Source organism: Oncorhynchus gorbuscha, linkage group LG16 (assembly GCF_021184085.1).
Source record: "Oncorhynchus gorbuscha isolate QuinsamMale2020 ecotype Even-year linkage group LG16, OgorEven_v1.0, whole genome shotgun sequence".
NCBI classification, from domain to species: Eukaryota; Metazoa; Chordata; class Actinopteri; order Salmoniformes; family Salmonidae; genus Oncorhynchus; species Oncorhynchus gorbuscha.
The window spans coordinates 69,195,112-69,219,559 of NC_060188.1; the positions used below are offsets into that span (position 1 = coordinate 69,195,112).

The 24,448-nt window shown below is 42.9% G+C and overlaps 2 protein-coding genes across 5 annotated transcripts; one reads left to right on the forward strand and one right to left on the reverse strand.

Moving 5' to 3' along the window:
- Positions 1-3,514: 3,514 nt before the first annotated feature.
- dnajb13 (DnaJ heat shock protein family (Hsp40) member B13) lies at positions 3,515-19,069 on the forward strand. Of its 3 annotated transcripts, XM_046304049.1 has the most exons (9): positions 3,515-4,374; positions 4,907-5,013; positions 5,709-5,812; positions 5,936-6,097; positions 6,214-6,371; positions 6,748-6,861; positions 13,842-13,955; positions 14,278-14,354; positions 15,233-19,069. In XM_046304049.1, the coding sequence occupies exons 2-9, from the start codon at positions 4,997-4,999 to the stop codon at positions 15,384-15,386; spliced, it is 900 nt and encodes a 299-aa protein (XP_046160005.1). In that variant the 5' UTR covers positions 3,515-4,374; positions 4,907-4,996; the 3' UTR covers positions 15,387-19,069. The 3 variants fall into 3 exon arrangements, with proteins under 3 accessions (XP_046160005.1, XP_046160004.1, XP_046160003.1); XM_046304048.1 differs by having other exon boundaries at positions 3,515-5,013; XM_046304047.1 differs by lacking the exons at positions 3,515-4,374; positions 4,907-5,013 and adding an exon at positions 5,369-5,571.
- ucp2 (uncoupling protein 2) lies at positions 15,506-18,799 on the reverse strand. Of its 2 annotated transcripts, none has more exons than XM_046304050.1 (8): positions 18,638-18,799; positions 18,327-18,480; positions 17,572-17,773; positions 16,763-16,976; positions 16,458-16,655; positions 16,265-16,366; positions 15,976-16,156; positions 15,506-15,796 (listed from the first exon to the last, which is right to left on the reverse strand). In XM_046304050.1, exons 3-8 carry the CDS (start codon positions 17,695-17,697, stop codon positions 15,682-15,684), a joined length of 936 nt encoding a protein of 311 aa, XP_046160006.1. In that variant the 5' UTR covers positions 17,698-17,773; positions 18,327-18,480; positions 18,638-18,799; the 3' UTR covers positions 15,506-15,681. The 2 variants fall into 2 exon arrangements, with proteins under 2 accessions (XP_046160006.1, XP_046160008.1); XM_046304052.1 differs by having other exon boundaries at positions 18,227-18,480.
- Positions 19,070-24,448: the final 5,379 nt, after the last annotated feature.

The following is a 24,448-nucleotide window of genomic DNA, read 5'->3' on the forward strand; positions in this document are numbered from 1 at the left end:
TTGAAAAAGACCATTATTAGTTAATTTGACAAAAAACTGTTTAAGTGACTAATATTAGTGTAAACTCTACATTGTTGTGTTTTGAGTGTCACTCAGTAGGCTGATAGCCCATTTTCATGGGTGCACAAACCATAGATTAGGCTGTACAGTGCAATATTTTTTTATTTAACCAGGTAGGCTAGTTGAGAACAAGTTCTCATTTGCAACTGCGACCTGGCCAAGATAAAGCAAAGCAGTGTGACACAAACAACAACACAGAGTTACACATGGAGTAAACAATATGAATGTTCAATGCACATAGGTTGACTGTTTTTTGTGTGTGTTTTTTTCACCTTTATTTAACCAGGTAGGCTAGTTGAGAACAAGTTCTCATTTGCAACTGCGACCTGGCCAAGATAAAGCATAGCAGTGTGAACAGACAACAGAGAGTTACACATGGAGTAAACAATTAACAAGTCAATAACAGTAGAAAAAAAAGTCTATATACATTGTGTACAAAAGGCATGAGGAGGTAGGCGAATAATTAAAATTTTGCAGATTAACACTGGAGTGATAAATGATCAGATGGTCATGTACAGGTAGAGATATTGGTGTGCAAAAGAGCAGAAAAGTAAATAAATATAAACAGTATGGGGATGAGGTAGGTAAAATTGGGTGGGCTATTTACCGATAGACTATGTACAGCTGCAGCGATCAGTTAGCTGCTCAGATAGCTGATGTTTGAAGTTGGTGAGGGAGATAAAAGTCTCCAACTTCAGCGATTTTTGTAATTCGTTCCAGTCACAGGCAGCAGAGAACTGGAACGAAAGGCGGCCAAATGAGGTGTTGGCTTTAGGGATGATCAGTGAGATGCACCTGCGGGAGCATGTGCTACGGGTGGGTGTTGCCATCGTGACCAGTGAACTGAAATAAGGCGGAGCTTTACCTAGCATGGACTTGTAGATGACCTGGAGCCAGTGGGTCTGGCGACGAATATGTAGCTAGGGCCAGCCGACTAGAGCATACAGGTCGGAGTGGTGGGTGGTATAAGGTGCTTTAGTAACAAAATGGATGGCACTGTGATAAACTGCATCCAGTTTGCTGAGTAGAGTATTGGAAGCTATTTTGTAGATGACATCGCCAAAGTCGAGGATCGGTAGGATAGTCAGTTTTACTAGGGTAAGTTTGGCGGCGTGAGTGAAGGAGGCTTTGTTGTGGAATAGAAAGCCGACTCTAGATTTGATTTTAGATTGGAGATGTTTGATATGAGTCTGGAAGGAGAGTTTACAGTCTAGCCAGACACCTAGGTACTTATAGATGTCCACATATTCTAGGTCGGAACCATCCAGGGTGGTGATGCTAGTCGGGCGTGCGGGCGGGTGCAGGCAGGGAACGGTTGAAAAGCATGCATTTGGTTTTACTAGCGTTTAAGAGCAGTTGGAGGCCACGGAAGGAGTGTTGTATGGCATTGAAGCTCGTTTGGAGGTTAGATAGCACAGTGTCCAAGGACAGGCCGGAAGTATACAGAATGGTGTCGTCTGCGTAGAGGTGGATCAGGACATCGCCCGCAGCAAGAGCAACATCATTGATATATACCAAGAAAAGAGTCGGCCTGAGAATTGAACCCTGTGGCACCCCCATAGAAACTGCCAGAGGACCGGACAGCATGCCCTCCGATTTGACACACTGAACTCTGTCTGCAAAGTAGTTGGTGAACCAGGCAAGGCAGTCATTAGAAAACCCGAGGCTACTGAGTCTGCCGATAAGAATATGGTGATTGACAGAGTCGAAAGCTTTGGCAAGGTCGATGAAGACGGCTGCACAGTACTGTCTATTATTGATGGCGGTTATGATATCGTTTAGTACCTTGAGCGTGACTGAGGTGCACCCGTGACCGGCTCAGAAACCAGATTGCACAGCGGAGAAGGTCCGGTGGGATTCGAGATGGTCAGTGACCTGTTTGTTGACTTGGCTTGACCTTAGATAGGCAGGGCAGGATGGATATAGGTCTGTAACAGTTTGGGTCCAGGGTGTCTCCCCCTTTGAAGAGTGGGATGACTGCGGCAGCTTTTCAATCCTTGGGGATCTCAGACGATATGAAAGAGAGGTTGAACAGGCTGGTAATAGGGGTTGAGACAATGGCGGCAAATAGTTTCAGAAATAGAGGGTCCAGATTGTCAAGCCCAGCTGATTTGTACGGGTCCAGGTTTTGCAGCTCTTTCAGAACATCTGCTATCTGGATTTGGGTAAAGGAGAACCTGGAGAGGCTTGGGCGGGTAGCTGCGGGGGGGAGGGGGGAGAACGGAGCTGTTGGCCGAGGTTGGAGTAGCCAGGAGGAAGCGTTGAGAAATGCTTGTTGAACTTTTCGATAATCATGGATTTATCGGTGGTGACCGTGTTACCTGGCTTCAGTGCAGTGGGCAGCTGGGAGGAGGTGCTCTTGTTCTCCATGGACTTTACAGTGTCCCAGAACTTTTTGGAGTTAGAGCTACAGGATGCAAATTTCTGCCTGAAGAAGCTGGCCTTTGCTTTCCTGACTGACTGCGTGTATTGGTTCCTGACTTCCCTGAATAGTTGCATATTGCGGGGACTATTCGATGCTATTGCAGTCCGCCACAGGATGTTTTTGTGCTGGTCGAGGGCAGTCAGGTCTGGAGTGAACCAAGGGCTGTATCTGTTCTTAGTTCTGCATTTTTTGAACGGAGCATGCTTCTCTAAAATGGTGAGGAAGTTACTTTTAAAGAATGAGCTTAATGTTGCTAATTTCAGTGGTTTTAGAATTCCGCAATAAGAGCTAAGACACTAATATCTGTGGAAACTCTTCACATGTATGTTATGTGGCTGTCACTGAATAGGCTGATAAACCATTTAACCATTTCATGGATGCACAATCCATAGGTTAGGCTGAACAGCGCATATATGTATGCCCCAATGTAATTCTGAATTCAAATACATCCACTTTTATTGCAAAATATTTGTACATGTTTTTTTGTCAAATTAACGAGTAATTGTCATTTACATCCCAACCTTTAGCATTATCTAGTCCAGTTGTGGCATCATTCCACTAGTTTTATCCGTTTGCATCAGTTTCCATGGATTACTTTTATTTTGAAGGTGAACTGCCGATTCAATAGTTGTTGCTCACGCTAAAGTTGTTCACAACACACTGGTAGCACTCCCACTCGCTAGCTGTTTCAGAGGAAGTTTGTCACAACCTAATTTTTTACGACGACAGACACGGCTCCACCAATACAATGCAATTGTGGCATCCAATGCAGTGGTGTAAATTATGTCATTATGGCCCACAAACCTTCCAATATATGATATATCCGGTATTATAAACTGGGCGGTTCGAGCCCTGAGTGCTGATTGGCTGACAGCTGTGGTGTATCAGACCGTATACAACGTGTATGACTAAACATTTAATTTCATTGCTCTAATTACGTTGGTAACCAGTTTATAATAGCAATAAGGCACCTCGGGGTTTGTAGTGTATGACAAATATACCACGGCTAAGGGCTGTATCCAGGCACTCCGTGATGCGTCGCGCTTATGAACAGCCCTTAGTCGTGGTATATTTATTGGCCATGTACCACACCTCCTCGGCCCTTATTGCTTAAATATATTTCGTAATGGGAACCTGTACATTAAAACGTGGCTTGCTGCTTTTGTGTTTAGTTCTCGCGTCCTAATTTTGGATATTTCATTAAATTCCATGTATTATTTGGGCCAGGGAGGAAGAGGCGAAGTTTTTCCATGGGAATGTAAAATACACATCCGAGAAGGTCTCTGTCACAGATGAAAGGGGAGTTTGTAAGTCGCTCTGGATAAGAGCGTCTGCTGAATGACTTAAAAAAAAATGTAAATGAGTTGATGCAGTGGCTCTTGCAGTGTTCAAAACAACGGAAACTCGTAAATCTCCGACTTCAAGTGCGTTCAAGACAACCGTGAACTCGGGGGAAAATGCGCTCCGACAGGAAAATAAATAGTTTTGAATGGTTATCCAACTCGAAATTCTAAGCCGGAAACTCGGCCATCTTTCTAGAGCTCCTACTTTCCGACCTATAGAGATCACTGATGTCATGACTGACCTCGTTTTTTCAAGTTCCCGTTTGTCTTCAAAGCACCATAAGGTCCTGTCCAGTAATGTAAAGTACTTAAGTAAAGATACTTTAAAGTACTACTTAAGTATTTTCGGGGGTGGGGGGGATCTGTAATTTATTATTTATATTTTTGACAACTTTCTTTACTTCATTACATTCCTATTTCAATTTGAAATAATGTATTATTATTCTAAACCAAATACTTTTAGACTATGGGTGGTAGCTAGCTACCTCTTGATGTCTGTTAATTTTATTTTAAGGGCATCGGTATCAGATAAACTTCAGATTCAGGGTAAGTCCTCCCCCAAAATTCAATAATAAGTACTACTATGTGTATTATACATTTAGACTTTATAGGAAAGCCTTATGAAGGGATTATATTAGTGATGGGGAACTGAGGATTTCTGAAGGCTTTCAGCGCATTCACCAAATTGTGCCTGAAAAAGAGTTCATTACTCTGAGGTTTTTTATCTGTTCACAATGCACATTAGTGACATCTGTTGGTTAAATATCAGCATGTGAACATCAGAGCAGTTTTTTTAACACTGTTTTCAATAAAACTGTGGTGCAGCGATACGTTGTTGGCTTTAGTAGCCTATAATCAGGTGTAATACCAGGTTCACATTTTACATCATGCTTGCCTTTTTTTGCTCAGTGATTTTATGGCCCAAATATCCATGTCTGTTGCAAAGTTCATAATGCTTCAATAGGAGGCACATATTTGGCCCTCTTGCATAGCATGGGATTACATCATCCAAGGTATTTTATTTATTGATTAATTAACAAACCTTAAAGGGATGAACTAACTATTCTCCTCATCTCAGCTATGCATTGCCCACTAAGAGCACAGAAGTCATGGTCATGCCGGAGCAAGGGACCGACCAAGATGTATGTAGACGCCATCCTCAATACCCATGAGCGAATTGTTCAGGTAATGGAGTGTTTTGAGTGTTAGTAATGTGTTCTCTGAACTTTTGGCAGTTGCATGATATAACTTTTCACTCTAGAGCATTGATAAGGATTTTGTTATCAATTTATTTATTTATCAATGGATTAACGGTGGTTTATTGCCTGATTGCGTAGATAAAGCACAACCAGCGGCTGACGTGTTCATGGCCTGGCTGACAGTGCTTCGGTATGTGTTGTGAAAGAGTTAGAGGCGAAGGTGCACGGTGACTACAGGGGTTGTAACCTTTGATTTGGCGCCATCCATCGGCAACTCCCAATAAATACATTTAAAGCGTCGCGCATCTATGGCAACCAAATACACAAACCGCAAACAATTGTCCATCCCATGTTTTTATTTTCTTACTGTAAGACCTAGCTAACAGTAACGTTAGCTAGTTACTGTTAGCTAGTTAGCTAGTTAGCTTTCTATATTTGTTTATCTTTTCATATTACACATTTTATTTTAATCGACAATGGGGAGGGATTATTATGCAGCATTGGAGATAAATAGAAATGCAACAGATGCAGACATAAAAAAATCGTAAGATTAGTTACTTTTTTATCTTTGTCTCAAAATGACAAAAGCTAAAACATTTTTACATACATTACATTAGCTAGCCTACTAGATACGTTTTCATAAAAACAACAATGCTTAGCTGTATTTTTTTGCCCCTGTAGATACCGACGACTTGCCTTGAAGTACCATCCTCACACAAACAGCAAACAGGGTGCCTATGAAAAATTCAATCAACTTGCCGAGGCCTATGATGTTTTGAGTGACCGTAAGTAAACGTTACAACAATCATCAGTGTAGCCGCTGCCACGATCAGTTCGGTGCTGTTTGGGGAAATCTTCAGAGACGTCAGGTCACATAAAATGATAGGTCCACAATATTTATTTTTCAGCTCGAAAAAAGGCAACCTATGACAAGTTTGGAGAAGAGGGTCTGAAAGGAGGTATCCCACTTCAGTCTGGGGAGACTGGAGCTTGGACATCAAGATACATCTACCATGGAAACCCAGACAAGATATTCAGGCAGTTTTTTGGAGGTGACAACCCATTCGCAGGTAGGAAAAAGAACATTCAGTATTTTCTTTATATAAGTTTTATTTATTTTAATTATCTAAATGATCTCCATAGTAATGACTACTCTTATCTTGCATGATAATGCTTCCCTCTTCAGACTTCCACATGAAAGATGGGAATGAAGTGGCCATTGGGTTTGGAGGCCTGCGAGGAAGAGGAGTGAAAACACAAGACTCCCCCATTGAAAGGGACCTTTACTTGGCCTTGGAAGACCTCTTCTATGGATGTACCAAAAAGATCAAAATATCTCGTAGGGTAAGATGGGATCATAATTTATTTGACCTTTATTTAACCAGGCAAGTCAGTTAAGAACATATTCTTATTTTCAATGACGGCCTGGGAACAGTGGGTTAACTGCCTGTTCAGGGGCAGAACGACAGATTTGTACCTTGTCAGCTCAGGGGTTTGAACTCGCAACCTTCCGGTTACTAGTCCAACGCTCTAACCACTAGGCTACGCTGCCTGATGAGTGTTGAGATGTCCTTCAATCAACGTACCTATAGGCCTATATTGAGTATTTTTTTTAAAAAAGCTCTAACTTTAAACATTGTTATTCTGCTCAGATGCCGTACTGCTTACTTCAGGTAACCAGTATCAGATTCAGTGTAAATTTGCTCAATCTCTGAACCAGGTCATGAATGAAGATGGACACACATCCAGTATCAAGGACAAAATATTGACTATCATTGTAAAACCAGGATGGAATGAAGACACTAGGATAACATTCCCAAAGGAGGGTGATCAGGTAAGATAATCATCAGGCGTTAGTTTCCTCAGGGGCTCCAACCTGCCACATTAATGTTTGTACACGTAAATATCTAGTCGTGTGCGGAGTGTCTGTGTTTATCTTCTATAGATATAACTTAGCCACCAGTGTTGGGGAGTAGTGATAACTTGGTGGTAGTTAATCACAATTCATATCTAGGTAGTGTTTAGTAGGCAATCATTTCCTTTCTTTTTTGGCTTCAGACCTGCCTAATTCCTAATTCTCAATTGAAACATTATTTGTCTTTAATAGGCATTCTGTTAACATATGACCCCAAACTGATCTGTTCTTGCATCAAAGTTGTCTTTGAAATGTCCGATATACATATCATTTCATGAACTACTTTTTCAAACTATGTTATTTTACACTAAAGGGTAGCTTTAGTGTAGCTTAACCTTTTCCAGTGTGAAGTAATTGCTAGCTTGGTAAACTACACTGAACAAAAAATATAAACGCAACATGTAAAGTGTCGGTCACATCATTCATGAGCTGAAATAATGATCCCAGAAATTGTCCATATGCACAAATAGCTTATTTCTCTAAAATGTTGTGCACAAATTTGTTTACATCCCTGTTAGTGAGCATTTCTCCTTTGCCAAGAAAATATATCTACCTGACAGGTGTGGCATATTAAGAGACTGATTAAACAGCTTGAGTATTACATAAGTGCACCTTCTGTTGGGTTCAATAAAAGGCCATTCTAAAATGTGCTGTTTTGTCACACAACACAATGCCACAGATGTCTCAAATTGTGATGGAGTGTGCAATTGGCATGCTGACTGCAGGAATGTACACCAGATCTATTGCCAGAGAATTGAATGTTCATTTCTCTACCATATGCCGCCTCCAACGTCATTTTAGAGGATTTGGCAGTACGTCCAACCAGCCTCAGAACCGCAGACCATGTGTAATCACGCCAGCCCAGGAATTCCGCATCCGGCTTCTTCACCTGCGGGATCGTCTGAGACCAGCCACCCAGACAGCTGATGAAACTGAGGAGTATTTCGGTCTGTAATAAATCCCTGGCTCCCAAGTGGGTGGGCCTATGCCCTCCCAGGCCCACCCATGGCTGCACCCCTGCCCAGACATGTGAAATCCATCGATTAGGGCCTAATTAATTTACTTAAATTGACTGACTTCCTTAAATGAACTGTAGCTCAGTAAAATATTTAACATTGTTGCATGTTGTGTTTATATATTTTTTCAGTGTACATAATATTCAATTGTCTTTATATTCAAATTGTCTTTATATTTCACTACATTGTAGGCCCCCCATGATGTTCCAACACATAATGACATGAAAGTGAATTCTGACAGTGTAAAATGCCCTTAGTTCAAATCAAATGTTATTTGAATACAACATGACCTTACCGTGCAATGCTTAATTACAAGCCCTTAACTAACAATGCCATTTTCAGAAAATAAGAGTTAATAAGAAACTATATACAGTACCAGTCAAACGTTTGGACACACCTACTCATTCAAGTTTTTGAAAGTTAAAAAATATATATTTTCTACATCGTAAAAATGATGGTGAAGACATCAAAACTATGAAAAGCACATATGGAATCATGTAGTAACCAAACAAATATTAAATTAAAATATATTTTAGATTCTTCAAAGTAGCCACACTTTGCCTTGATGACAGCTTTGCACACTCTTTGCATTCTCTCAACCAGCTTCATGAGGAAGTCACCTGGAATGCTTTTCCAACATTCTTGAAGGAGTTCCCACATATGCTGTGAACTTGTTGGCTGCTTTTCCTTCACTTTGAGGTCCAACTCATTCCAAATTCCAGGCCGGGTGATTGTGGATGCCAGGTCATCTGATGCAGCACCCCATCACTCTCCTTCTTGGTCAAATAGTGCTTACACAGTCTGAGGGTGTGTTTTGGGTCATTGTCCTGTTGATAAACAAATGATAGTCCCACTAAGCGCAAACCAGATGGGATGGCGTATCACTGCATAATGCTGTGGTAGCCATGCTGGTTAAGTGTGCCTTGAATTCTAAATAAATTGCCGACAGTGTCACCAGCAAAGCACCATTGAGTGGATAGCCCAAGACGAGCGTGGTGGTGAGTATCTTATTTAATTCTTTGAACGCCTCCTGGCACTCTGGCGTTCATCGGAAATGAGCATGCTTCTTTGTAAGCTCATGAAGGGGCTTGGCTACAGCAGCAAAATGTTTGACAAATCGTCAGTAGTACGAGGCCAGGCTGACGGACTTCTGAAACAGGTAGGCTGTGACCATTCTTGGACTTTCAGAATTTTCTGGGATCTGTGGCGATGCCGTGTTTGGAAAACACCTGTCGGCGGAAGAAACAGCACTTGGAGGGTTTAAATTTCAGTTTGGCTTGGCGTAGCCGATCGAACACTTGTGCCAGGCGTTGGAGTATCTCTGTGACATCCCTTCCCAGGATGATGATGCCAGTAGCCTGACGCTAAGTCCAAAGTGCTAAACCATTTGGCCATTGACAGGGTATCTAGAGTGCCTTGGATACGAGTGGATATGCATCCTTAATAGTACACTCATTTAGAGCCCTGTAGTCCACACATAGATGATATGTCTGGTCCTTTTTGCATGCCATGACAACATTCGTCTGTACTTAGCACAGTAGAGCTCTCCATATACACCGACTGTAAGTGAGCAGGAACCGCTGGGGAGACGAGACTAGTTTTTGGTGACATGGAAGAAATATCAGTGGCCTGATCAACATCTGCTGCCTGGAAGACTCCGGCGATAGCACCCTTCTTTACTTTCACAGACTCTGTTCCTGGGTTGTAGAGCCTGATGGGGATTTGATTATTGGCCTGTGCGTCAACCACAACCTGTGCCACCAGAAGACTATGCTTCTCAATGAATCCTTTAGTTGGGCTCAGCACCACGTCATCCTCTGACAGGTTCCCGGAAGTGTGCATTCCCCGGCACGATGTTCTCACATCATGATTCAAGATGGCTGTGCATGCTATTCTTATGACAGACACCTTCGGTCTGTTCTTCGAGTTGAAGTAGGGCACCTGCTCACCAAACAGTACAAACCTCTGGCTGCCAAAATCAAGGCGTGCCTGTGCCTGTACCTGCTCCAGGAATGGATGACCAAGGATGGCTTCGGTGTTCTCCGTGTTAACACTCACTGTGCTGGTACCAACCTGAATGGACAGGTGAACTTCTCCAAAGACTTTGACATTTACAGGACCAATGCCCTGAAGAGATTGCACAGTCGATAGCTGGAGTGGACGTTTACCGTCTAGGTGAATGGTGTCGTAACGGTCGTAAAGAGCACATACAGTGGGGCAAAAAAGTATTTAGTCAGCCACCAATTGTGCAAGTTCTCCCACTTAAAAAGATGAGCGAGGCCTGTAATTCTCATCATAGGTACACTTCAACTATGCAGAGTTTCCCGCTGGACAGAGTGGTGAATGGATGCGCTGCTAACAAGGCACATCTACTGCAGAGATAGCCTGCAGAGTTGTCTTACTATCCAGGTCTGTGCCCAAACAATTTGAGCTTCTACTTTTAAAAATCCACCTTTCCAGAAACAAGTCTCTCACCGTTGCCGCTTGCTATTTACATTTACATTTAAGTCATTTAGCAGACGCTCTTATCCAGAGCGACTTACAAATTGGTGCATTCACCTTATGACATCCAGTGGAACAGTCACTTTACAATAGTGCATCTAAATCTTAAAGGGGGGGGGTGAGAGGGATTACTTATCCTATCCTAGATATTCCTTAAAGAGGTGGGGTTTCAGGTGTCTCCGGAAGGTGGTGATTGACTCCGCTGTCCTGGCGTCGTGAGGGAGTTTGTTCCACCATTGGGGGGCCAGAGCAGCGAACAGTTTTGACTGGGCTGAGCGGGAACTGTACTTCCTCAGTGGTAGGGAGGCGAGCAGGCCAGAGGTGGATAATATATAATAATAATAATGGATGGATGAACGCAGTGCCCTTGTTTGGGTGTAGGGCCTGATCAGAGCCTGGAGGTACTGAGGTGCCGTTCCCCTCACAGCTCCGTAGGCAAGCACCATGGTCTTGTAGCGGATGCGAGCTTCAACTGGAAGCCAGTGGAGAGAGCGGAGGAGCGGGGTGACGTGAGAGAGAACTTGCTATAGACCACCTTCTGCCCCAGCTGTGCCCTGGACACCATTGCCCCCCATCTATCTTCAGAGCTCGTGCTGTTAGGTGACCTAAACTGGGACATGCTTAACACCCCGGCCATCCTACAATCTAAACTTGATGCCCTCAATCTCACACAAAGTATCAATGAACCTACCAGGTACAACCCCAAATCTGTAAAAACACAGGCACCCTCATAGATATCATCCTAACCAACCTGCCCTCCAAATACACCTTTGCTGTCTTCAACCAGGATCTCAGCGGTCACTGCCTTTTGCTTTTGTCGTCCGTTAATGGGTCTGCGGTCAAACAACCACCCCTCATCACTGTCAAACGCTCCCTAAAACAATTCAGCGAGCAGGCCTTTCTAATCGACCTGGCCCGGGTATCCTGGAAGGATATTGACCTCATTCCGTCAGTAGAATATGTCTGGTTACTCTTTAAAAGTGCTTTCCTCACAATCTTAAATAAGCATGCCCCATTCAATAAAATAAAAAAACAGGAACAGATATAGCCCGTGGTTTACTCCAGACCTGACTGCCATTGAACATCACAAAAACATCCTGTGGCGTACGGCATTAGCATCAAATAGCCCCCGTGATATGCAACTTTTCATGGAAGTTAGGAACCAATTAGGAACCAATATACAGGCAGTTAGGAAAGCAAAGGCTAGCTTTTTCAAACAGAAATTTGCTTCCTGCAGCACAAACTCCAAAAAGTTCTGGGACACTGTAAAGTCCATGGAGAATAAGAGCACCTCCTCCCAGCTGCCCACTGCACAGAGGCTGGGAAGCACTGATGCTGGGAAACACTGTCACCACCGATAAATCCACAATAATTGAGAATTTCAACAAGCATTTTTCTACGGCTGGCCATGCTTTCCACCTGGCCACCCCTACCCTGGTCAACAGCACTGCACACCCCAAAGCAACTTGCCCAAACGTCCCCCATTTCTCCTTCACCCAAATCCAGATAGCTGATGTTCTGAACGAACTGCAAAATTTGGACCCCTACAAATCAGCAGGGCTAGACAATCTGGACCCTCTCTTTCTAAAATTATCAGCCTAAATTGTTGCAACCCCTATTACTAGCCTGTTCAACCTCTCTTTCGTATCGTCTGAGATCCCCAAAGATTGGAAAGCTGCTGCGGCCATCCCCCTTTTCAAAGGGGGAGACACTCTAGACCCAAACTGCTACAGACCTATATCTATCCTACACTGCCTTTCTAAGGTCTTCGAAAGCCAAGTTAACAAACAGATCACTGACCATTTCGAATCCCATCATACCTTCTCTGCTATGAAATCTGGTTTCCGAGCTGGTCATGGGTGCACCTCAGCCACACTCAAGGTCCCAAACGATATCATAACCGGCATCAATAAGAGACAATACTGTGCAGCTGTATTCATTGACCTGGTCGAGGCTTTCGACTCTGTCAATCACCACATTCTTATCGGCAGACTCGACAGCCTTGGTTTCTCAAATGACTGCCTCGCCTGGTTCACCAACTACTTCTCAGACAGAGTTCAGTGTATCAAATCGGAGAACCTGTTGTCCGGACCTCTGGCAGTCTCTATGGGGGTGCCACTGGGTTCAATTCTCGGGCCGACTCTTTTCTCTGTATACATCAGTGATCGCTTTTGCTGCTGGTGATTCTCTGATCCACCTCTACACAGATGACACCATTCTGCATACTTCTGGCCCTTCTTTGGACACTGTGTTAACTAACCTCCAGATGAGCTTCAATGCCATACAACTCTCCTTCCGTGGCCTCCAACTGCTCTTAAATGCAAGTAAAACTAAATGCATGCTCTTCAACTGATTGCACCTGCCCAGCATCACTACTCTGGACGGTTGACGTAGAATATGTGGACAACTACAAATACCTATGGGTCTGGGTAGACTGTGAACTCTCCTTCCAGACTCACATTTTTACCTTTATTTAACTAGGCAAGTCAGTTAAGAACAAATTCTTATTTACAATGACTGCCTAGGAACAGTGGGTTAACTGCCTGTTCAGGGGCAGAATGACAGATTTGTACCTTGTCAGCTCGGGGGTTTGAACTTGCAAACATCCAGGTTACTAGTCCAACACTCTAACCACTAGGCTACCCTGCCGCCCCAACATTAAGAATCCCCAATCCAAAATTAAATCTAGAATCTGCTTCCTATTTCGCAACAAAGCATCATTCACTCATGCTGCCAAACTTACCCTCGTAAAACTGACAATCCTGCCGATCCGGCGATGTAATTTACAAAATAGCATCCAACACTCTACTCAGCAAATTAGATGCAGTCTATCACAGTGCCATCCGTTTTGTCACCAAAGCCCCATAAACTGCCCACCCCTGCGACCTGTATGCTCTCGTTGGCTGACCCTCGCTTCATATTTGTCGCCAAAGGAACTGGCTCCAGGTCATCTATAAGTCTTTACTAGGTAAAGCCCCGCCATATCTCAGCTCACTGGTAACCACAGCAGCACTCACCCATAGCTTGCGCTCCAGCAGGTATATTTCACTGGTCACCCCCAAAGCCAATTCCTCGTTTGGCAGCATTTCATTCCAGTTCTCTGCGGCCTGTGACTGGAAAGAATTGCAAAAATCACTGAAGCTGGAGACCCATATCTCCCTCACTAACTTTAAGCACCAGCTGTCAGAGCAGCTCACAGATCACTGCACATAGCCCATCTGTAAATAGCCCATCCAACTACTTCATCCCCACACTGTTATTTATCTCTTTTTGCACCTTTACACCCCATGATCTCTACTTGCACATTCATCTTCTGCACATCTATCACTCCAGTGTTTAATTGCAAAATTGTAAACACATTTAGCTGGTTGTTTCTCCCAGGGACCCAACAGTATTCCTGCAGATATTGTGTTCATTGTGCGGCAGAAGAGTCATCCCCGGTTTGCAAGGCAACACAATGACCTGGTCTTTACAGCCCAGATCTCTCTGGAGAAGGTGAGAAAATCCAAGTCTGACCCTGGAGGGAAAGTACAGAGAACATGTTTCACTCAATAGTCTGCTTTGTTTAACTCACTGCAAGTCCCTACAAAGAGTCACCTGATGCTTTGTCCAGGTCAAAATGGGTCACTAAAGAATCATTTCTTGCAGATCTACTGTGGAACCATTGTGTTCCGACTTGGTTACTAAGTCTTAAGCATGTTATCTCAGCAATACTTTTTCAGGCAAAATGTCTCCAATGTAGAGTAGAAGATCTATTTTTCTTCCGAAATACTTCAGCATTGAGGTCTTTCAACGCACAATATTCCTCTTCCCACAGGCTTTGACTGGATTCGCTGTTGAAGTGAAGACACTAGATGACAGGATACTCAGTATCCCCATCAATGACATTGTGCAGTGAGTAGTGCTTTTACTGTATTGGGGGGGGGGGGGGGGGAAAGAGTGTACCCATGCCTAGGTTGAAGACAAACAAATCCAAGAGACCAAAGCCATGGCTGGATTAGCATTGAAAACGTGACCAGCAATAAAATGGCCGTAGATAACTAAATAAAGCAGTTATGCCATTTGTTCACTGACATTCACCACGATTTAGTTTCACTTTGTGCTGCTACCATTCACACAGTCATTCCGAACGCAGAAGCTGGTTCCTTGAATAGTGGCAAAATGTTATGGGATGTTTTAACCTGTATATTTTGAACCTAGACACATGCCAGGAAGTAAAATCAGGAATCGCACCCTTCGCTCTGTGCTGTATCACATTAGTGGGAACCAAGGCTGCTCAGGGCAGGTCTGCCGGTTTTGACTGGGGACTCGTGTAGCAGGTTAGAAGTTAAGGGTAAACAAAACATTTAATTTGACAAACATCCCACTACAACCAGGCCTGCCCTGAGAAGTCTTGTTTCCGCTAATGCAATGAGGCATGAGATGTTGACCCAACTGACATTAAAAATACATTTTAGCCATACATTTGAATGAAGTCTACATTATCATGGCAATCAAGCATTAGTTGGTAACATTCCAAATTAAAATACCAGGCAGCCATTGAGTGTACCAGTCAAATTGGCAGTGTTCCAAGCCCATTCCATTTGTGATTAGGAAATGTTACTATACTCAACTACCCTGCTTGTTGTAAGATTACTAAACTATGATCATACAGTTTTATAAAGTAATTAAAGGATGTAATTCATACATGATTTGACAAAGGTGCAAGTGTACAGCTCTTGTATGTCAAAGCTTCAAATTACCTACGCTAAAATTCTCACTTCCCCACCCAGTCCAAAATACAGCAAAGTGGTGTCTGGAGAAGGCATGCCTCTGTCCCAGGATCCCTCCCAGAGAGGAGATCTCATCATCCAGTTCGACATTCACTTCCCTCAAAAGCTCTCGGCGGAGAAGAAACACCTGATCAACCAAGCTCTAGCTTTCTGAATAAAACAGCCATTATATACAGCCTAATTGCAAATCTCCTTCCTTGGACCCCTATTTGAGAATGGTGTTCTTTGCCAGTAGGTACAGGTGAGATTGTGAAGTTATTTGCATAAGAGAAGCAACTTAAAAATATATTTTATTGTCAGAAGTTAGTACTTAAAAAGACACTAGAGTGAAAGGTGAGTGAAAAGTAGTTAAAAAGGAAACTACATGGGCCACATTTGTTGTTGAATAAAATTTTAAAAAGCAACAACATCAGCACAGGGTCACCCTCTACTGCAACCAATGGCCAGGTCTACAGAGGAGTGGTGTAGTTTTGGCGGGCAGCCATAATGGCACGTTTCAGCTGCTCATATGTAACAAACATCACCACGTTCCATGAGCCCAGTCGGAGGAAAGAGGGCATGAACCTGTAGGGAGAGAATAGAGACAACTTAGATCCAGGCAAAAATTCAAATAAATGGACCAGGTTGTTTGACATTCATGAATGTTACAAAGCAAGCAGAAACACCGAATAAACCACTGATTGAGAAGGTGTTGCAACCCAAGCCAGGAGACTACTCCGTAGCAACTAAAACGCATGGCTTACCCTTTGTAGAAGGCAAGGGGTCCCTCCTTGGTCACCATGGCAATAGCACAGTTGAGGGCGCCGCTGTACTGGCCGAGGGCAGAGTTCATATATCGCGTCTTCACCACATCCACAGGAGAGGCAATCACAGTGGTGCAGAATCCTGCACCAAATGCAGATGTGAAGTGGCAGGGGAGGTCATCTGTTGGGTGAATGGAATGGGTTAAGGAGAGGCATCACAATACCAGAGGGAAGCATGACAGTTAAAAGTCAGTCATTCTGCACAATATGTGGCAAGGCAATGGCTCACCAGTCAGGGGTGTGTTTCTAATAAGTAGGTCTTTGATTAAGTCATATGTAACCAGTTCAGTGCAGTTCACGATAGCATTGCGGACAATGTTTGGGCCAGTACCTGCAAGGTGGGGATGGAAATGTTAGCAATACTGCTGACAAAAACATTTGACAAAGGCACATATGATCCTTATGATAAAGCAAACAACCACCTCTCCACAGGCCACGGATGCCCTCTTCCTTGGCAATGGTCTTGTAGGCCTCCATGGTGCCATGGTAACGCCGGTTTAGCCCAGAGGAACTAGTCTGTGCCTGAAAGCGCACCTTCACCACATCTGTGGGTTGGGCTAATGCGACTGCCATGGCTCCAGTGGTACAGCCCGCCAGCAGACGACTGCCAATCCCTACATCTGAAGAGAGAAATGGGCAATCAGAACAGTTTGAGTAACATTCAATAGAGAATAAGTATCAATTTAAAAAGGTTGAGGTTGATATACAGTATGTGACATGTACTCACGGTCAGAGCCTTTGGTGTAGAATGACTTGACAGAGTCGTAGAGGCCGATGCGGACAGAGGCAAAGCTCATCTGCCTCTGGAGCCCTGCCACCAGCCCGCTGTAGAGGCTCCTGGCACCCTCTGTACGCACCATGGTGGTGATGGTACCAAACACACCCCGATACCGCACTGCCGTGCCATGACCAGCTGCCGCACCTTTTCCCTCTCCCTGGATCTGTGCGGAACGAAAGGGGCATGGAGAGACTTAACAGACACTGGGGAGGGAGCACTGGCAGATGTGGGAGGAGAATCCAGCCACTAGAGTCCACAATGCTAGGTCCAGGGCCTGCCAATTCCTAGGGCTTAACCATCCTGGGCCACTTAGTTGGGGGAAGGAAGTCAGGAGGGACAAAATTGAAAGAAATAGAATGCACAAGTCAGTTTTAATGTTGGAAAAATAAAATGAGGTGAATACAATTAACCAAAAATGAAAGGGGTCATCTTGGGTCAGTAATGGATTTGGGTATCATTTTGTGGACCAACCAAGTTCCCAAATGTGGACCCAAGACAGTAATAATGAGTTAGAGACAATATGATTGATGCAGCAGCAATCTCAAGCATCCCTTAATCCCTTTTAGTATGATGGCTCACCACGTTTGACCTGTCAAATGAGTTCTTTTGGGTGATTTCATCAGAGAAACGGTGACCAGTCGTAACCATCCTGGGTCCCCAACAGCTAAAGGGGGCAATGCTTGGATTCTCCATTAAATCATACTACAATAGAGGACCCCACCAGTTCATTTCAACAAACACATGCTCCTTAGGCTTACCTGTAGCCGGACTTTGGCTGTGTCCAATGGAAAGGTGAATAGGTCAGCAATGCAGGCCGCTGTTCCAGCACCAATAAACTTCACAGCAGCGGTTGGGGGCACATCCGCAGGTCTGAAGCCAACCATTTTATCAAGATGAATGGAATGTGAAGATTTAAGAAGACTGATGAGGTGAAGACGAGACAGGGAACTCTACCCAATTCTGAAACAGGAGGGACAACACAATTTTACAATGGCAATATTCATAATTGTCACTGACATGTTGCCAAATCACAATTGTATGTTGACTCAAGTGACTAGACTATGGGAGCCTACAGTTGACCTACTGGGCTTAAGGGGCCAAAGCACATGCAGGAGTGGCAGCAAACTTGTTTCAACAGACCTCACTTTGTGGTCTACTCAATTTTCGGAACAGACCTCACTTTGTGGTCTACTCAGTAGTGGTTGACAGGAAATAACTAGTCAAAGGGAGAGCTGTACCCTGTTCACGCTATGCTGAAGCAGGCAATGAGCAACCCATTTGATCAACACCGTGCGTGCAGGGATAAAATGTAGCGACCGGAAAACTAAACAATGAACTTCTAAGTAACAGGCAAGCCAATATTAAAATTGTTGAAATATAATACAATTAAAAGTTGAAGACCTTCCAACTTACTGTTTATCTAAACAAAAAAAGTAGTCATTACATCTGGAGATCGGGCAAAAGAACTTGAAGTTAAACGTTATACAGTTCCTGTATATTATGACTACTTTACCGTCACTTAAGGGAACCAGGACTGTGAAAACAGAGATCAGGATTCTCTAAAGGCGTCTCTCTGGTCGAAATTACTTTCAACTATGATTTGATTGCCTTTTTCTTCCATAGAAAAACGTTCAAAAACGATGTATCCTAAAAACATACTACAAATTCTGAAAAACAAGACGGCAACAGGTTAGTCAACATCTGATGCTAACACCAACCAGTATACAAGAAAAATAACACTATCAAAGCATAACGAGTGACAATTTAACTTTACATTCTCCATCAGTAAACTTTTGACAGGCCTATGAACATAAATTTGTTTACCTTAAATAAAATAGTAAAAATTGGATTAGGAAAACCGGTGAAATCCTTTTGTGCTGATACCTCGTGATAACACGTGACTTCCTAGTCGATACAGCTGTAAAAGAACAACAGCAGTTTTTTTATAACCCATTAAACCCTGTTACGTCATGAGAAGGCAGCTGTGTTTGTTCTCAGCACATGCTGGTTGGTGGATACGAGCCAAACTGGCCCTGCCCTGTTCTCGCGTAGACCTTATAGTTGCTTGTGATTGGCCCATTCAATTGCCACACCTCTACCATTCCACACAACTTCCAACCAAACATGTAATGTGTTTTATTATATAAACTGGGTGGTTTATTATAAATTGGGTGGTTCGAGCCCTGAATGCTGATTGGTTGAAAGCCATGGTATATCAGACCATATACCATGGGTATGACAAAACATGTATTTTTACTGCTCTAATTATTTTGGTAACCAGTTTATAATAGCAATAAGGCACCTCAGGGGTTTGTGATATTTGGCCAGTATACCACGGCTAAGGGCTGTGTCATAGCACTCTGCGTTGCATTGTGCATAAGAACAGCCCTTTGAATATTTGCCAAATACCACACCCCCTCAGGCCTTATTGCTTAATTATTTCTGAATTATTATTGCTTAATTATAGCTGAATTATATCAGCATTCAGGTGCAAGTTCAAATCCCCGAGCTGACAAGGTTCAAACCTGTCGTTCTGCCCCTGAACAGGCAGTTAACCCACTGTTCCTAGGCCATCATTGAAAATAAGAATTTGTTCTTAACTGACTTGCCTAGTTAAATAAAGGTTAAATAAAAAATATCATATCATATTAGACCACCGGTATCTGGCATTGTTTTTTTTACTCCTCTAATAACGTTGGCAACCAGTTTATAATAGCAATAAGGCACCACTGGCTTTTGTGGTACAGTACATTCGGAAAATATTCAGACCTCTTCACTTTTTCCACATTTTGTTACGTTAGAGCCTTATTGTACACACAATACCACATAATGACAAAGCTAAAACTGTTTTTTTCTTTTGCTAAGAAAAAATAAACTGAAATATCACATTTACCATGACATCCCAAATATGAGGTCCTGAGCGCTCTAGAGCAGGTTTTCATCAAGGATCTCACTGTACTTTGCTCCGTTCATCTTTGCCTCGATCCTGACTAGTCTCCCAGTCACTGCTGCTGAAAAATATCCCCACAGCATGATGCTGCCACCACCATGCTTCACCGTAGGGTGCCAGGTTTTCTCCAGACGTGACTCTTGGCATTCAGATCAAAAAGTTCAATCTTGGTTTCATCAGACCAGAGAATATTGTTTCTCATGGTCTGAGAGTCCTTTTGGCAAACTCCAAGCAGCTGTCATGTGCCTTTTACTGAGGAGTACTTTACAATAAGGGAAGATATGCAGTGTTAATCTTACTATTTGCCCATTAGATCTGACATGCATTGAATGCTAGACAACTTTACATGCATGCTTTTCATAAATGCCGTGTGTACTTTGCAAAGATGAAAACCCTTCCGTGATGATTCTCCCTTCCTGTATCTGTCATGAATTCTGATTATTTCCAGGGATACACATCATCCTGAAATATGTGTGAATATCTTTGTTAGAAAGAATATTGTATTTTCCTTGACCCAGTGATGCTGAATGTAAGACATGGCTCAACTTACCCCACTTTCCTCTCCCTGTCCCTATGCTCAATTTACTCCATATCTGATCTGGGGTAAATTGTGCCAAGAGACCACTTTTTTTGGACATGCTCTGTTTTCAAAACATTTGTTGTTTATATGAATTCTGATTATTTCCTGTGATACACAACATCCTGAAATATATGTAAATATCTTTCTTAGATAAAATACTATATCTCCCTTGATGTACTGATGCTGAATATAAAAAACGTCTCAACATACCCTACATACAGTATGCGTGTGGTACATTGAGAAAAAAGTGATGTGACGGCCCCTCCCTGCTCTGTTTGCTTGGCTTTGCTGCGCTTACTTCCTGCAGGAGATTGGTGGGCGGAGTAGGGTCGTCAGTGCTGATGGGGCACACCTGTGAAAGCTCAGCTGTGGCATAAAGCAACTACTTCCCCATTCAGCAAGAGATTCCTCTCTCCATGCATAGTGTTGGTTGTTTTGTTGTGGCTTTGGCAGTTGATGTGAAATTTACTGACTTTCATATCTCATCTGATTATTGTTGTGAGTGTTCACTTTATTTATGGAATAAATTCATTTTGTTATTCCTTTACTGAGTGTGTGGTTTCCCCTTGTTTGGTACAATCTTGAGCCAGGTTGTAACAGGGAATACTGTGAAATGGGTTCTTCTGTGGCATGTTAGGAATTTGTTTGTTCCATGTGAAATTTCCATTTGAAACTCCAATTCTATAAGCTTGATAAAGCTTTTCTTCTGTGTAACTAGTCTGAACATCAGACACCGCTGAGTGATATGAAAACTGCATAACACACTATGACAAGATGTAGAGAACAGAATGTCCTATTCAAACAACTTCCTCATTTGAGGAGTGGCCATTTAAACACTGCAGATAATCACACCTGACAGATGAAAGACTTCTTGTGTGAAGTGAGCAAGTGAGCGTGCATGTGTTTGTCTGTGCTCAACAATACTATCTAACCACCTCTGTCAAGTAAACAGTACCAGGAAGTATCCAAACCACAGCTTTACTTTGCACTCTCTATCATGCGAATGAGCCAAAACTTCAACACATGGTATGTCTGCCATGTTATATGGAAGTGGGTGTTATATGTACTGTATGTGCAGTGTAGTGGGGAACCATGAATGATCATTTGTCATTACTCTGTCAGTTGGTTCCTGAGAGAGCTCTCCAGCTTGTTGTGGGTTGATTTTTGTCCGCATGGATGGTTGAGGCCTGAACATAATTATAGTAATTTGCACACTGCAAATTGACCACAAGTAAACCCAAAAATAGATTGTATTTGAAAATAACAATTTCATACCTTGATTACAATAAGACACAATCATACTGTCTCTCTTTTTATTTGTGGGAATACTTGGGGACATATTTCCTCAATTAAAATATACATTTTTAGCAGAATTCATGGTGATATTTACAGTCTTTTATGACCAAAAACGGATTTTTTTATATTTTTTTTTACTGAAAACCTTTGGGGCCCTCACAAAAAACGCCTGTTGTCAACCCCTGCTCTACAGGGTTATATTGGCATGTAGTTGTGCTCTGATGTTATCTCCTTTATTGCCCTCTAGTGGAGCTTTGTTGCAGGGAAGGATATTCTATAGTAGTAGGATTCACTCAGGTCATGTCACAGAGGGATGACCATATAAGTTGTATTGTCTCTGTATGGGGATGACTCTATTTGCATCAATGACAGTTTGCATACTTTTAAGAATCAGGATAGAGTGTAGAAGGTTAACACAATGACATAGCAGCAACCAGGGTTATTGCCTGCGTTCTTCATGATTACATACAGTAATATGTATGCTCGTGGCATTCTGCACCTCAAAGGGGAATCTCAGCAATATCAAACTCCAGCCTGGTCAGGGGGGAAGGCAATGATGGGGGGATTGAAGCAATGATGATGATGTCATGGTGAAACAACCCCTGCTGCCACGGACACCCAAGAACATACACAAATCCTTACACATGTCAGTATTGAGGCTATTTCTTAATTGATTTGACTGAGGAGTCAGAAGCTGTGTATAAAAAGTAAGAAACTGTTCATCTCTGGCCTGCTTCACACTGGCCTCCATTGGTTATTCTATGGTAGTGCTCCTATGTAATATACTTCACCTTGCTCACTTGCACAGCTCCTTGCACACTTTGCAATGAACTGATGCTTTGTACCGATAGAGGTATTATATAAACTTTTTGTATTGCTAGGTAGTACTGCACTGTTGGAGCTAGAAACACAAGTATTTTGATGCACCTGCGATAACATCTAAAAATCAGTGTACTCAACCAATAAATAAACATTGATTTAATCCAAGGGAATGGGACGATGATGATGATTAGGGTCCAGTTATGATTGTTATGCTTGTTATAACTATGATTAACCATTGCCATTGGCAATATAATGATGATTATAATTTTTCTGTAATACATTTTTCAGTAATCAACACCAACGTCTTGCTCCCGGACAAGCTAAACACCTTCTTCGCCCGTTTTGAGGAAAACACAGTGCCACCGACATGGGCCCCTCCCGAGGACTGTGGGCTCTCGTTCATCATGGCTGACGTAAGAAATTTAAGCTTGTTAACCCACGCAAGGCTGCCGATGCAATCGCCATTGCATTGCACACTACCCTATCCCATCTGGACAAGAGGAATACCTATGTAAGAATGTTGTTCATTGACTACAGCTCAGCCTTCATCACCATAGTACCCTCCAAGCTCATCATTAAGTTCGGGCCTGGGACTGAACCCCACCCTGTGCAACTGTGTCCTGGACTTCCTGACGGGCCGCCCCCGAGTGGTGGATGTAGGAAACAACACCTCGACTACGCTGATCCTCAACACCGGGTGCTCAGCCCCCTCCTGTACTCCTTGCATGGCCATGCATGCCTTCAGCTCAATCATCAAGTTTGCAGACGACACAACAGTAGTAGGCCAGATTTCCAACAATGACGAGGCAGCCTACAGTGAGGAGGTGAGGGCCCTGGCAGAGTGGTGCCAGGAAAATAAGCTCTCCCTCAACGTCAACAAAGATTAAGGAAATGATCGTGGACTTCAGGAGACAGCAGAGGGAGCATGCCTCCATCAACATCGACGGGGCCGCAGCGGAGAAGGTGAAAAACTTAAAGTTCCTTGGAATACATATCACAGACAATCTGAAATTGTCCACCCACACAGACAGGGCAGCGATGAAGGCAAAACAGTGTATTTTCAACCTCAGGAGGCTAAAGAATTTCTGCTTTTCCCCTAAGACCCTTTCAAACTTTTACAGATTGAACCCTAACCTTAACCCTAAACCATTGAGAGCATCCTATCGGGTTGTATCGCTGTCTGGTATGGCAACTGCACCGCTTGCAACCGCAGGGCTCTCCTGAGGGTGGTGCAGTCTGCCCAACGCATCACCGGGGGCACACTGCATGTCCTCCAGGACACCTACAGCAGCAGATGTCACAGGAAGGCCAAAAAGATCATCAAGGACATAAACCACAGAGCCACGGCTTGTTCACCCTGCTATCATCCAAAAAGCGAGGTTAGTACAGGTGCATCAAAGCTGGGACCAAGAGACTGAAAAACAGCTTCTATCTCAAGGCCATCAGACTGCCATCACTAGCCGGCCTCCACCCAATACCCTGCCCTGAACTTAGTCACTGTCACTAGCCGGCTACCACCAGGCTACTGCTCTGTGTACATAGACATGGAATCACTGGTTATTTTAATAATGTTTACATACTGTTTTACTAATTTCATATGTATATACTGTATTCTAGTCAATGTCCTATTCAACTATTGCTATATACTATTCTATCCTACGTATTCTACAGATATATATATATATAATTCAATTAAGAAAAATATAAATATTAGGACGAGCAATGCCGGAGCCCGGAATATAAATATATATCTGTAGAATATATATGTATATATATATACTATTCTATATAAGGTGAATGCACCAATTTGTAAGTCGCTCTGGATAAGAGCCTCTGCTAAATGACTTAAATGTAATGTAATGTCTATATATATATATATATATATATATATATATATATATATATATATATATATATATATATATATATATATATATATATATATATATATCAATATATGTTGTCAATATATATGTAGAATACGTAG

Bases quoted from the DNA above. Each gene is read 5' to 3' on its own strand.
- dnajb13 (XM_046304047.1), top strand. From the start codon at position 5,504: ATGGGGAGGGATTATTATGCAGCATTGGAGATAAATAGAAATGCAACA. The intron at 5,572-5,708 runs GTAAGATTAGTT...TTGCCCCTGTAG, and splicing joins GATGCAGACATAAAAAAATC to ATACCGACGACTTGCCTTGA. The intron at 6,098-6,213 runs GTAGGAAAAAGA...TTCCCTCTTCAG, and splicing joins AGGTGACAACCCATTCGCAG to ACTTCCACATGAAAGATGGG.
- ucp2 (XM_046304050.1), bottom strand. From the start codon at position 17,697: ATGGTTGGCTTCAGACCTGCGGATGTGCCCCCAACCGCTGCTGTGAAG. The intron at 16,656-16,762 runs GTGAGTACATGT...TTCTCTCTTCAG, and splicing joins CTACACCAAAGGCTCTGACC to ATGTAGGGATTGGCAGTCGT. The intron at 16,367-16,457 runs GTGGTTGTTTGC...CCCACCTTGCAG, and splicing joins CATCCGTGGCCTGTGGAGAG to GTACTGGCCCAAACATTGTC.